The following is a 15,369-nucleotide window of genomic DNA, read 5'->3' as shown; positions in this document are numbered from 1 at the left end:
TGTCCTTCACAGGGAAGGAAATTCGCTGCTATCCATGACTAATGTGCTTCCGCTGGTGTCCGGTATCTTGCAGCTGACTCTGCAACGTTGCCAATTTTTAGAATAATCAGACCAGAGGAGCGTGAAATCAGCTCTATTGTGAAGTAACGCAGTGTTGCTAGAAAACCCCTGGTAAAGACTGCAGCCGCTCGCCGAGTGGGAGGACTGAGGACATGAGCAAAGTTTGACTAAGTTCCACCCACTGGAATGACAAGGATGTGTAGGCCTATCTGTTTTTAAATAGTCCATCTAGACTAACGTAAATTGATGATTAATTGAAGATATATTTAAGTCGTCTCCGTCTCTGTCTAGACCCTGTGTCACTCAGAATGACGGCTTCTGGTGGAGAGGAGTTGGTGGTAACACAAGACACAACAGTGTTTCTTTTTAAAGCCCCGCTGTCTCTTTTTCATCCTGCATTACTGTAAATCCAGTGTTCTCCGTCTCCTCTGGGATGAGGCAGAGATAATGATAGGAAAAACAGGCCCGTGGAAAGATGAGAAGCAGACGCCGAAGAATAACAAGTGGAGGGTGAAATGAAAAGAGGAGCGAAAAGAAGACAGGAAACAGAACGGAGAGGGCTGGGCAGAGGACATGAGATGAGAGGGAAGGAAAGAAGGGAAGGACACAAAGAGGACAGAGGGTGTGATTAGAGAGAAAAGTGGAGAGAGAGCCTGGTCTCCCCGTCTGACCCTCACATATCCTTGACTGTTATGAACTGCAGGCAGGCAGACTCTGCTCATAAAAATATCAATATTGGAGGAAACACACTGCTTTATTTTCTCTAATCCCAGGCAGTAATTAATTTTTCTGCAATGACTATAAATCATCCTGTGTGTGTGTGTGTGTGTGTGTGTGTAACCTGCAGAGAGGCGGCAGGTGATCCTTATTATCTGGCTGTATCTGAACTCCACAGATGACTGAGACTACAGATAAAAAAACAAAAAACATCTGAATATTTATAACAATCACGATTTGAAGCTATTGTTACATGAACTTCAGTTCCAACTCTTCAGTCTGGAGACACGCACATCAAAGAAATCCCAAGACAAAAAAAATGCTACTCCCACATAGGCAACGTTAATTAGCATGTTGTGTAGCAACAACAATTCTTGGCTGCGGTCCATCGCCAACGCCAGAGTGCGCCGTTCAACACATGCAAGTAACGGTCGTTCTTGTGAAGAGGAAATCGAACACGTTAGCCCTGTTGGTGGAAGGGTCCAGGAAGAGTTAAACTGCAAATCAGGAGCAGGAGTCTGACGTGTGTAAAAAGCTTGAGAAGAGTTTAACTGTTCTGCTGTAATGAAGGCTGTAAAACCACGTTGATGGAATTAAACTAGCAGCACGGGGGCTGCCGCAGGAGCCACAACAAAAGATGCAGGAGTTGCATCAGCACGGAGGGTGTGTTATAATAAAAGTCTGCTCAGTGCACGGGCGGCTCATTATTATTTAAAGACATCAAACCTTATGTGAACTTTCAAATTACAGATAAAATGGAACAAATTGTCGGCCAGTCATTTTTCGGCGACTATTAAAAACTATTGCACATCCCTCTGCACTCCGCTGACACTGGAGTGTAACGTAGCATGTAGGGTAGCAGCGCCGGTCTATTTAGCTAACCTGCATCGAGGGATTAGTCTGCCTGGAGTCATCAGTCCATGTTAATTATCAAAAGCCATTTAGCTTCCAAATTAAACAATGAAAAAAAAAGAGAGTAAAGTCACTACAAACAAACCATGATTCAATCACTGGCTTCCTCAAGGAGTGAAAACAAACCTGCATAAGAAATTATGAAAGTTTGATGAGTTTGTGTTCTTTGGGAAGCGGGAGTCAGCAGTACAGAAATAGGAAGGAGGTGTTTGAGGTAAAGTGGTGATAAGAAGGAGAGTTTATCAGCGAATCCACCAGACAATCGATCAATGAAGTAGAAAGTGTGGGCAGAGGTTCATGGATTCAGGAGGAGTAACCCACAGGAGGACGTCTGCAGAACAACAGGAACCTGGAGGACACTGTAACATCTGGGTAAAAAAAAAAGGACTTGAGCTGAACTTCTCTTGTTTTTAAAGTATTAGTTACATAAACTGTGTCAACTGTTGCAATTATTGTGCTTTTGTTGCTTTAATTTAATGTTCTTAAAAATGTAATTAGCTTGGTTTTTAAAAGGGAATTCTGATATTGTTGAATTAAAGAGTAACATCAACAACAGCTGATCCAAAGAAGATGAAAATCTGCTACAACATCATTCTGAGTGTGTAAACAGGAACCGTCTGGTGTTTCTATAGTATGGCTTTATGATAATTTGCACTTTTTTTTACTCTGACAGCGTATCACTGTGTCGGACGGATTAAAACATTTTTTTCAGATGATTGTTGAATTGTGATTTTTCTATAACCGACACTAATAGGCAAACAACTGAGTGACGCATTAAAAACGGATTCATTGCTACTTTTTATCTTCCTGTAGCCTGTAAAGAATTTAACAATCTTGTGGATTGGTCCGAGAGACAGAGGGAAGAGGTCAACTGAAGACACTCTGCTGGGTTCTGACAGTACTCCCTCTACTGGACGTTTGTAAATCTGAAAAGAAAGCAGCGGAAAGGAAAATGGAAATGTTGACCTCTGCTGTCTGGAGACACACAGTGGTGATGTTCACTTTGGGAGACGTAGAGGTGGTGTGCAGGAGGTCCTCCTCTGCTCTGGCTAACGGACAAGTGTCACTATCGATGCCACGTCTTGGATAACAAGACAGTTGCCTCCGCTCAAAACAAGAGACTTAAACAGGTGTAGACAGAAGTAGGTGGATGGTATATGACAAGGTGGGGGAGAGGTAATAACAGTGGAGGTGAGGCAGAGGGAGGAGAGCAGGGGCAGGTTAGAGACCTGGTTATTAAAGTGGAGGTCATTTAGCGTGTACCGGAGGCTAGAAGAAGAACGGAGCCGCAGACAGCAGCAGCTGAGAGCTCCACCGGGGGCAGAGACTAATGTGGGAGGTGTGAGAAGAAAACAAAAGACAGCGGAGGCGAGGATAAACATGGAACAAGAGGCGGAAGAGATGTGAGAAAGAAAAGAAAAAGGGGAAGTGAGGGAGAGGGGGAGGCAGCCCGAGGAAAAGGCAAGAGATCAGGGATGAAAGTCTGTGGAGAACGCAAGATGGAGATAAGAGGGAAGAGGGAAGGTGGAGTGAGAGTGATGAAGAGGATAAGGAGGATGGAAATGGAAACAGTGGAGAATGGAAACAGTAGAGTAGAAAAGGAGGTGGAACCAAGAATGACCTGGAAGTTCAACTTTAGTCCAGTCTGAAGACAAAACACATGATTCTGATGCACACGTTGTTGTTCTTGGTGGTTTTAGTTCTTTAAAAGACAAGCCTTTTAATCTTAGGAATTTAAACATTTGCATGGACATAGAAGTATTCCAGAAATGTAGATAGTAGAAATGTCTCTCTACTTTTTATCTCTACTGAACACTTCACAGCATCAACCTGTCCATCAGCTCTGCAAACAGGAACCTGATCTGTACAAAAAAAAACCCAAAATATATATAATATAATTTATAATAATAGTAGTAAATGTACAAAAGACAACGCTAACAGTGCTACAATACTATCACAAGCTAATGTGTGTCAAAGTAAAATTACTATGACTTACGAAGTCTTACTCTTTAATTTAGGAAAATACAATATAAGTATTGTCAACTTCAATATTTTGTCGGAGTGAAAAGTGACTGGCCTGTAGTGACATCAACGTCTTTTAAAAAATAAAACCCATCACTGACGTAAAACGGAGTGTAATTATAGACCACAGGCTTTTTCCTAATTAGGAACAAGGAGTATGTCAACGACAGAGATGTCAGTGGAACGTGAGAGGTTGCGAGATCGTCTCATACTCACATCATTACATCTCATTTTCCTTCTCAAGGCATATTGGGTTTTTTTTAAACTAAATAAGGGCTCAACATGAATTATATTCTCTCTTGTGTTGTGTTTTTTGGAAGAGCAGACAATCACCTGCAGCAGCATGTCTGATCCAAAGACCATTTTATTACATTGAAGCCAAATTGTCAATTTGCTTCGGGGAATTGCTGTGTCTCCTCACCTGCGACAGACAGTTAATCCTCATTCCTGGCACACAGTCAGGATCCTGAGCAAGGTTGATCATGTTGTAACCAACGAGGTTAATTTCAGCCCATGACATTGGATTTACCTTGAAAAGGCCCTTTTTTTAATTGACTCTTAAATCCATGACACCGGAATTCAATTATTTACTTCAAACTGCGCAGTAATTAACACGTCGTATTTCCGCTACGTAACCCGATTTTCACCACAAGTCGGAACTCACATGTTGTACCTACGTCATTCAGCTACGCTAACACAGTGCTAACATCATAATGTCGGACATAATGCGTACAAAAAAACAACGGAAGACGCGGACTTCTGCCTGGGAGCCATAATGAAGTGCAAAAAAGTTCTCTAACAAAACAACAAAAACAACAAAGCAAACGTATTTCCCGTGCGACATTTGTTTTAACGTCGTACATCAGGATGATGGAACAAGATTTCCTTAATAAACTTAGGGGAGATGGCGACGTCACCACAAAGCGCTGTAGGAGGACGTGGTAAACCAAGGACCGTCTGTGATACTCCATGACTGTAAATACACAGAAGACAAGCGTATATTTCTTCTCCACACTTTCTTTCCATTAGCCATTAGCAGGGACAGCAACAATCATTTAGTCCAAGTAGCTGTTTGTGCATCACTGTACAAAAGCTTTTTGGAGCGTCAGCTTAATCACATCAGCTTGACTGCAACCGACCATGACACACAAGATGCTTTGGCGCTAACTGTCTCCATTGTTAGGGCAGAGAAAACTCTCCCTGAGTTGATTTGCATGTCAATTTGGTTTACATCAAATCCTTTGACTACGCCACGGCACAAGATTAGATCTCAAACTAGAACTTTAGGAAAACAAATCATAATTAAAACTCCCCTCTTCACAGCGACAGTAAAGTAGAGGGAACACAGTTGATTCCTTTCAGTTTCCTCTCACCAATAATGAGGTTCCACACAGACCTGTGTCTTTTAGCTCCTTGGGTTTACTTCACTTACTGTTGCCAAAACATAAAGGCAAATAGCTTTGGGTTTTTTTCACTTACTTGACTGCTTTTTGGAGGTTGATTTGAATTAGTTGGACACATTAGGAAGTTGATTAAAATATGTGGATTCACCCTGAGGGATATTAGTTTGTAGTCAAAGTAATGTGTTAGAATAGACGTCAGTCCAATCAGTGGATAAAAGACCAATTCAGATCAATTTTCTTTTTCTTTTTCTCTAGAGTTGAAATGATAAAACAAATGTTTTATTATACTGAGGAATATAGTATTTACTGTATGTATTTTTTTTAAATGTTAGCAGTCTGGAATAAATAAAGTATCTAATTTAATCTGATTTAAATGTGCTAAAGCATATGATTAAAAACACATTTAGTAGTAAAAGAAGTAACAGAAGTCTTAAAGCCACACTGATTCTATCTTAGGCCACGTTTAAAGTCCGAGTGTGTGACAGCCTCTGCAGCAGCAGCGACCCGACTGGGCCACATCAGCGGCTGTGTGGGCACTGAGTCCAGTGAGAGAAGGGAAAACAAGTCGGCGATTAGACTCAGAGAGATGACGATAAAGGTTAAGTCTTTGTTTCAAGCACTGCCTGGCCACACAAGTGTTTCAGCTCTGTACAGACTTAGATACCAACGGGAACAACAACAACACTGTTGGTAGTGTCATAAACATGAATATATGTGTAACTTCATCACCTTTTGACCTTGTTTTTTTATGTGTGTGTTGAGGCAATACAGTGTGTCACAACTTCTGAAAGTTTTCACTTCCGTTGCTACACACACTCTTATATTGTGAAATACATTTGAAAAAACAACTGGAGGTTATATTTTACCCCTGAAAGATAGCAGCCATGCCCAAATTGTTGTTGAGAAATAACAAAATTGTCAACTTCAGGTCTCCAAGTTTGCTGTTAATTTACACCTGGATTCTAACCCCACACCCTTGACACCAGGAGAAATGTGTGCAATCCTCCGGTTCACAAACAGAACACAGGCAGAGGTGTGCAACCAGCCCCAGATGCTTTTCTAATTGTTGTTTCTTAAATTATCTTTCCAAAATACTGATCAACACATCAGAAAAAGCACGCTGTCTTAATATAAAATAAAATATAAAAAGTGCATTTGTGGAAACAAAGCTGACGTGGAACTTCATAAAATCACTAAAATCAAAAGAGAAATATGGAGAACAGTGAGGGTGGAGATGTGACTGTGTGCTCCGCCCTCTTAAAGCCGAGGCCAGGTTGATTAATGGCACATGCTGGACATTACACATGTACGAAGGCGTGCGGTCAGGAAACCCTGATAAAGATCTGTCAACTTTCAATCATCAGTCATTTCATGAAGGAAATATCTTTTGTGGCACAGACTCTCATGACATCATGTCTCCTCCCTGTGTTGCACCAGACAGAATTCCTGACGGTGTGTTCAAAATTCCTTTGTCTGACTAAAGCCTGATGTTATCCAGAACCGGGCCCAGCAGCAACAATAAAAGAAACGGGTTGGTTTTTTTTTTATGTGCAGCCCAGAGCCACGGAAATGACCAAAGCAAGAGCAACAAGTAGAAAGGCAGACTTTGAAGGCTAAGAAATGATTCACGTGTGATGAAAGGACGCAAATCTGCAGAACAGGAAACTGTGTTGACGTGTTGATTAGAGGCCAGTGTTAGTCTCCTGAACAAACAGAAGAGGAGATGAGGTTTGGGAAGCCTAATCTGGCCTTCATTCATTACTGCCCTCAATTACATGACAGAGTGATTGGATCTTTAGGCTGCACCTGTGGGTTGTGGATTTAATCAATGCTGAACAATGGCGGTCTAAATCAGCCGTCTTCTACCACTACTGGACTTTCTGGTTTTAAATGCATGTTTTTCTTGAGGACTAGACGAACCTCAGACCATACAGAGCAGACGGACAGAGCTCTCCGGAATGCAGTAGTGAAGCAACCAGAAGTAGACCCTGCTGGTGTCGACACAGACTATAGACATCTGGACTGTAGAGAAGTTTTCACTATGTACTACACTTATGGTTGTCGGAATAACCTTTTATCTCGTTAACTAATATGTGAGGGTTCGTACTTTAATGGCCTTTAATGCATAGGCATGAGGGGGAAAAAGAAAATCTAAAATGTGCTTTTTTTACCACGCTCTCATTTAAAGGCTTTGTGAGGTCGTTTCTCTCTCACCCTCCCTCCCTCTCTCTCGACCTGAGCTGACGTTGCTCCTGTCTGTTTAACATGCCCTCTGGAGCAGATGATTTAGATGTTGCTCTGTTCACAGCTGGCTGTGCAGTCTATTTTATAACACGTCTTTCTAACAAGATTACTGACAACTATTAACTCTAGCATGATGTGTTTAAAAAAAAAAAAACATTAAATGAATTTATTGGCTTGTACAAATCAATAGCTCAGAGTGAGTTGCCAACACTGGTTTCACTTCCTTTCTCTGCTTCGTTTTCTATATTTTTTCTCAGAATCTCCACTGGCTGGTGTCATGGTGACGGCAGAGCAAAACACATCTGTCCACGTGGGTTTTGTGGCTCTATCAAATATAGTTTGGGGAAATAATCCCATTCAAATCAGTCTGTCCTTCACTTATAAATGACACAGATAGGTTCCAGTGCAATACATTCAATAATTCTCCTGGGTTGGAGACACTTATCCAGACAGTGGTGGAGGAGATAAGAAGGAATGGATCCTTCCTGACATTGAGGAAGGCTAATTGGAGAAATCGAGGGTGAAATCGCTCCGTCCCAAATGTTATATCTGTGTTTCCCAGAGCACAGGGCTGCACTGATTTACACTAAAATATGAGAACGAGGACTGTCAATTTCACAATTGAGTCAGTCAGCCTGTCAGTCGTGGACACATCCTGAAGCTGAGACAAAAACTCTGCAGGGGGTGTCAAGCCAACACCGGCCCACTCTGGGATCCAATACAGCCTGATTGATGAATGTTGAAAGTGCAAAAATACACAAACACTGCATGTTAGTGATGCTTTGTCAAATATTTCATTAAATATAATATATTCTTACAACAAATACTTATTTGTATTTGCGTGAAAACAAAGGGAAAAACATGGGGTAGCCTGTCAATGGTATCTATGTATATTTATAAGGTACTCTTCTCTGGTCCCCGACCCTCAGCTTTAGTGCATTTTTCCCTAATGTGTCTCACAAATTCTCATAATGAGCTTTAACATTAATACAACACATTATTATTCTAAACATGACCAGATAAGGCAGTCCTTAATATAGTGTAGATTCTGTTGAGTGAAACTTCCAGTGAGCAGCTTTTAATATCTGTAAGGCTGTGAAGGAGTTGGCAGTAAGGTTGCCATAGAGACTGCTATATCTATGAATCACTATTGTTCCAGTGCCTCTGGTTTCCTGGACAGGATGTAAATTAAATCAGCAATTATCCATCCTTCTATTCATTCATTTATTCACTAATTCATCTTCAACCACTTATCCTGAAATGGCTGCAGTGGGAGCAGAGCATCAACAGCCACAACATTCACACCTAGGCTGCCAATTCATTGTCTTTACGTCGAAATTTTTTGTGTCTCTCTCCGAGTGCGGAGGAGGCTACAGGGTTGAAGACAGGGTTGAAGACAGGGCAAACACAGCAAACGTGGGTTAAAGAAGTGACCTTCTTGCTGTGCAGTAACAACACTAACTATGGCCCTGTATGAGGACACTACAGTCATACGTACAGTCAATCATCCTGATATTTGATTTGATATTGGCCAACAGATGTGAGAGTAAAGCGTCCTGCGTCCTGTGTCCTGTCCTGTCGGATGTGATCACTCAAAAACCCCAACGTTCCTATCACAGAAGCGAGGAGAGACACATATGTTTTATCGCAGCCAGATGACTTAAGGCAATATTTTCATCTCCTGATATCGGACTTGGCAGCGCAGCAGTTTACACTGTTGTTGCCAAAGCTGAAATAGAATCTCTCACCGTTTTCTGTCACCAGAAAGATGTTGCAAGGAAGTGTAAACAGAGCATAAGGAAGGTGCAGAAATGTTGTACTACTTAAACAGAGTATTAGTTAAGTGTTTTCAAAACACAAAATATCTTAAATAATCACTCATCAGCTTCAAGATGTTGATGGCTTTTGAAACCTGTCTTTTGACGTGTAGTAAAACAGTAAAGAACTTTTTTTTAGCTGAATGTTTACCCAGTGTCTGGCCTCCAGCGTGAAGGTGCTAACTATACACCATAAGGAAGAAGAAAGGGAAGGAAAGACTCGCATGCACATTTGACACTTGAAAGTGAAGCAAAACAGGTCCAGGAAGCATGAAAGACAAAGTGGAAGCCACGACGCCTGAGGGCTGACCAAGTTAAATCTGGACTAACCCACAATCCTTTATGTTCAAGTCAGGAGTCAGTGTGGAGCTCCAGTGGGTGTGGGCGTGTGAGTAGCGGCATGTTTTTAGGCTGTTGCAACAAAACAAAGTATCGAGGAAAATCCATGAACGCAACACTAGTTAACACCAGGACTGGACTGCTGATGTTCTTGCTGTAAGGCAGGGACTATAACCACTATTCCACTGTGTGCCATGGTCCCCCAACATAGCGTTGTAGTTGTTTTCGTCAATGTTCAAACCTGAAATTTTGACCAATATCAGACCGATAATTCTGGTTTATTGCATTGAGCCAGCAGCTATTTACACCCTACAACTGAGCCAAGTCTAGGTAAACTGTTTTATTTTGGAACTATCTTTTTAGCAAAAACAAACAAAAAAGTAATGTTCAGAAGAACACTTGCAAAAGCAAACATTCTTGTTCCTTCAGTAAATTTACAACCAGACCAAACAATCATTTACTTTTTGAGTTCTAATTCTATAAACTATAATGCCTTAGTAAATTGATATACTGTGTCAGAAAAATACAATAAAACAAAGGACTAACTGTGTCTATTTGGACCGGCCGTTTAAACCAAAGTAAAATAGTACCTCAGAGTGCAGTGCCTTTGAATAAACAAGTCACTCATGAATACACAGCAGTGTTCTAAAGCTTGGGCTGAATGGGTGTCTGCACGCAGCCGCGCTGGCAGCTGGTCTCAGTCAGATGTGAAGTATGTACGTCCATGTAATGCAGGATAAACAGTAGCCACGAGGAAATGAGGTCAGAGTATCAGGCTGGCTTACAGCAGGAGAATAAATGGGTCACTTCTTGTTGATGTTGGTCTGGGCTGCCTGAATGAGCCCTGGACTTGTGACTTTACTTAAGAAGAATGAACAAATTCCTAGCAACACTAACACAGTATTTCAAACCTATAAATATTACATTTTAATAATGTTAGGTATTAATAATCTCTTCCACTCCAGATAAAGTTGGGTTGAACTGCAAAACCAGTAGATGGCAGTATTGCAAGTGGCAGAGCTAACATTAAAGCTACTTGATTATTGTTAATAATATAATATATTATTATTATTATGTGATAAATGTAGGTTTAAAATCTGTGATACGTTATGATGTTGGTGTATACGGTATGTTGGTGGTGTGCAGCTCCACAGCGTAGCGGGTGCTCTGGGCGTTTTCTTAAAAAAAAGTCTCTAATCCGTCTCACTCCATTATTCCCCGTCCTTCAAACCCTGTCCTCTTGCTCTCTTTGTATTCATGCTCCATTGTCACCCTTATAAAATTTAAGCACCATATGTTTGCCATTTCATTTACATCTCCCCTTGATTTCACTCATTCTTTCTGCTCCGAGACGTTTTTATCCCTTTTTTTTCCTCCTCTCTTCTCATCTTCCTTTTTCTCACGAACTCTTCATTCCAACTACACTCCACCGCTTCACACTGTCGACGGAGCAAAAGGGAGAAAAGTGTTTTGGGGAAAGTAATGATCGGTCCTGTCCTCCAGTCCGTCAACTTCATGACAGCTGATGGGACAAAAGACCCCTTCAGTGTATACTTTCAACTTGGAAAAACAACAGTGATGTTGGATTCAACACCATGTTTCAAGAAAAAAAGTCTCTCTTTATCTCTTCCACTAACAGTAGCAAAGAAAACAACCCTCTGACTCGTGGCTAACAGCAAGTTCTTTTTTTAGAAAAGGTTTCAAACGGACCAACAGCTAGAGAACAACCACTCTGCCGGAGAACCCTGGAGATTGATGACTTGATGTGAGGTGTGCCTGAGTAGAAAGATGAAGAGAAAACAGTGACACATTTCGATGCTGACGCTCGGACAGCCGCCGCTGTAGTAAATCAAAGTGATGCTAATTGGTGCAAGTGCGGAGAACAGACGAGCCAGCGCGGTAATAGCTTCAGAAGAGATTGATAGCAGCAGAAGTGAAAGGGGAGGTTTAAATGATGGCACTGAGACCTGCTGTGATGTATGCTTTGGAGACAGTGGCTCCATCTGAATAGGCCGGAAAGTGAGCTGGAGACAGCAGAGTGAAAGCTGCTGGAAGTGGAAAAATCAGGATTGACAGGATTATTAGAAATAAGCATAGCTAAAATGAAACAGTTTAGATGTTTAAAAACAGGGAGGGTAAGGATGTGCTCAGGGAAGAGCAGCGAGCAAGCACCTTGGTTTTTATTTCAGGGTAAAGATCAGATTCCTGTGTTCCTGATTTATACCTATATTGAGGAACACAAATGGACAAAGGCATGTCACTTGACACCTTTCTGTCTTTTCTGTTCTCTGTGTGGTGATCATGGCAGTTTTTCTTCACATTTCTGTTATATGTAATTCTATGTAAATTCTGGCCTAAAGTGAAACTCCAAGTTACGGAGATAAAGTTGCAAGGCAGGAGGAAAAGACAAAGAGAGGAGACCAGGGATAAGGTCAGATGAAGGTGGAGCATCGCCCTGAAAGGTCAGAACACACGAGTTGTATGATTGATGTGATCAAATGAGAGAATTTTTCTCAGTGTGACACTAAAGAGAAAAATCTAAAAGAGAAGTGAAAATCCTGCAGAAACAGTGTGATTCTGTTAGCTTGCTCCACCTTTATGTTTATGACTTTGTTTGTGGGAACCAAAAACCTCACGCCTGCTGCTGCTGCTGCTGCTTTTACAGCCTCGTCAGTGTGTGCACTGTGGAAACAGGAATTGGAGCAATGATATAAGCTGGTGTAAAGTGATGATCAACAAAGCCTGAGCTGGAGAGATGACAAAAACAAACAATTTGCAGGAAGGAGACACCACACCTAGGAATCTCTCTCTAATACCTGACTGTCACGTCGCTCCCTCTCACCAGGATAACTCACACAGCACCTAACAGTGGGTGTTCATAGGAAGTTACGTGCGATAAAGTCGTCACTGAAATAACCACAAGGCTGTTCACGGCCTACATTCAACAACCCTACATACGCACAAAGACACGTATACCTTTGAGGTGACACACAAAACAATAATAAAGAAAGGAAACAGCGTCAGGTGAGTTTATGATCCAACGTCTGGACTGCTTATAGTGTATGGTGTGCAGCTGGACGTCATTCACAGCCGCTCGCATATTCACAGACAGCCAGCAGATATGACTTCATCCTCACTGTCGCAGCCATCTGCAGGGCAAACTGGGCAACTCCATTCAAATCTGATATTGAGTGGAGCCTCGACACAAACTGCAACCACACACACACACAAAAATAAATAGATAAAAAATAGCAGACCCAAGGTTATTTACTTCACTACTGAATGAAGCCCTGAGATATTAATCTTCGCACAGTGGGAGTTTTACATTCAGAGCGGCAACTGCAGAGCTAATAACCCCAAATGACCCCTCAGCATTGAAAGTGTGACTGTAATAAGAAAGTCTGGGTCCAAGTGGATTTTACCCCACCTGAGGCCTGCTGCCTAATAAAGCCAGCCTTGTGTGGTTGGTGTTTATAATAAGCTAGTGCTTGGCTCACACACAGGCTTTTGTAACACCAACACTGCTGTGTGAAACATACACAGGTTTGGTTCGACTTGAGCAAAACATTATGCACACCATGAAAATAGTTCTGGAAACTAATTTATAGCCAGATAACTCTGAACTTGGCAGGAAATAGAAGCTAGCTCCACAATCAATTCTTCAGAAGCAGGGGTACTGCCATTGGCCAGCTTCCCAGAACTACAGTGTTGTAGAGTGTAGGAAAAACAAACTCAAAGTATGATGAGCAGAAGTGGGCAACAGGTAATTTGAAAAACTAGAATTTTGATGAAATACATTTTAAAAGGCAATAACTTCAGCAGCCATTTCATGTAAATACTGCACATATTTTGTCACGTTTACATACGTTATTGTTTGTGCTACTTGCACAGCTAAGTGATCAGTTACTTTGTACATGCACGTACAAACATGCAGTTAAAACAGCCATGTACAGCAGGGCTTTAACATTTATAGACATTAAGCTAGTCAGTGAAGTACATGAAGGAGAGCAACATTTCCCTCAAATACACATCTGAGAGGAGCGTCTCTATTTTTACTTTCCCTCCTGCATTAATCTTTGCACATTTTCAACATACAAATCTAATTTGAATGCATGGAGCCTACATGGAGTTAGAAACTGGATCTCGATACTTCTATAAGGTTGCCCATCACTCACAATGAAATCTAATAGAAGAGACCAATGGTCCAGGATAGGTGTACTCAGCTGTGGAACAGACATGATGTCTTTACATTATCCATCTTGCTAACACCACAGGGCTTTTCTTTCAGGGAGAGACCAGTTTCCTGTGTTCCTGATTCGTACCAATTGGTGAGAAACACCAACACACACCGGGAGAATTTTCTTGTGGTGCAAAAGGCATTGCATGATGGGAACCTTTGCATTAACTACTGTTCAACCAAACATGTATTGCTAGCCATCAGGGACTAGCTCTTCTTTAAAAAACGTATCAGTAGCAGTAATTGGATATGGGTTGGATTACCAAACAGACAGCCTCTACATCAAGATCAAAATATTGTGCAACGAATCCCTCAAATGTATGGCTTGACTTCATGCTGCCCCAGGACCAGTCTATCTAGAAGACAAAAAACATGTGCGCTAAACGACAACACGACGGAACACCCCGTGTGATGGTATCAGATATCACCATTGCCTTCTTCAAAAGGAATGTGAAGGCGTTGACAACCATCAGATCATAAGGCCTGTTTTCAAAACACGCTTTCCCTTCCTGGCAGGTGAGTGTCCGTGATGTGTGTCTTATATCACTTCTAACATGCTCTTCAAAGATTTGCTGTTTGCCTCACTAGAGAGAAAAAAATGAGAGAGGAAAAAAATTCACATGATCACTCACTTAGGCCAAAAAGTGATACATTGAAACATAAGCCTCAACATCCTGAGAACAGCACACACCAGTGCATGTAAGCAGACTTTCTGCTGAAAGAGGGGTTTTTTTTCTCTTCTTCTTCTTCAGGAGGTGAAGGTTTCTACTTTTGCTTTAACTGTGCTTTTCTCAAGCAGCCATTCACTAACTGTAGAGCACAGAATGAATAAATAAATCTGCATCAGTTGAATCTTTCGAGCACCAATTATGAATGTACACAGGGTGTGCAGGGACATGACAGCACTAACCCAGAGTCACCTGATGTTCCTGATGAGAGCTTAAGATAACCTAGGAGCCACAGTTGTCACTGCTCCGATCACATCAGATCCATACTCACTTTGCTGTAAAGATGTTGTTAATATACAAAGACTCCGAGATGATGGATTACTGAGTTCTTCAGACTTCGATCCACTTTCGTCAATTAAATAAAAAAGACAGTGCCACTTGTGTTTTTCTTGAACCAGCGTGTTTTGAAAGCCGGGCTTCCACCAAACCTGGAATTTCCTACGGTTCTCTTTGGGTGTTGTTTGATGACTCCCCGTCCTTTGGCACCTTACCATAAGCTCATATATTGTTACCTGTTGGCATCAAGGCTAAACAGTCAGAAACTCTTAATGTTTTTGTGTCAGTGCAAGAAAAGAGCGACTGTCTATTTATGTCAACAACCTAAAACATAATTGCTTTGAAATTCGATTAATACCATGTGTTACATATGTTCATACTTATGTCAGGAAGAGAAACAACCTCTGTGTTCAACCATGTTGTTATGTTCTGCGTGTGGTGTAAAATACTCACGATCTAAGCCGTTGATGTACTTCATGGATATCTCACAATGTCCCCACACGGCGCTGACAATGGGATACAATTTCTTGCCCTTGAGTCCCCTAAACGCCACTCCCAGGTACTGTCCATCTACCATGAAACTCAGGGTTCCTTCGTCCATATCCAAAATGACT

At 41.5% G+C, this 15,369-nt stretch overlaps 1 protein-coding gene across 1 annotated transcript in view; it reads right to left on the bottom strand.

Annotated features, from left to right (window-relative positions):
* Positions 1-15,369, bottom strand: part of spsb4a (splA/ryanodine receptor domain and SOCS box containing 4a) — a 52,635-nt gene that overhangs the window by 8,260 nt on the left and 29,006 nt on the right. Inside the window, 1 exon segment of the mRNA XM_017042579.2 lies at positions 15,209-15,369. This exon segment is cut by the window's right edge and continues 2 nt beyond it. Coding sequence (XP_016898068.1) covers positions 15,209-15,369 — 161 coding nt within the window.

Source organism: Cynoglossus semilaevis, chromosome 20, assembly GCF_000523025.1.
Source record: "Cynoglossus semilaevis isolate Cse_v1.0 chromosome 20, Cse_v1.0, whole genome shotgun sequence".
NCBI lineage: Eukaryota > Metazoa > Chordata > Actinopteri > Pleuronectiformes > Cynoglossidae > Cynoglossus > Cynoglossus semilaevis.
This window is presented reverse-complemented; position numbering and strand designations above follow the sequence as displayed.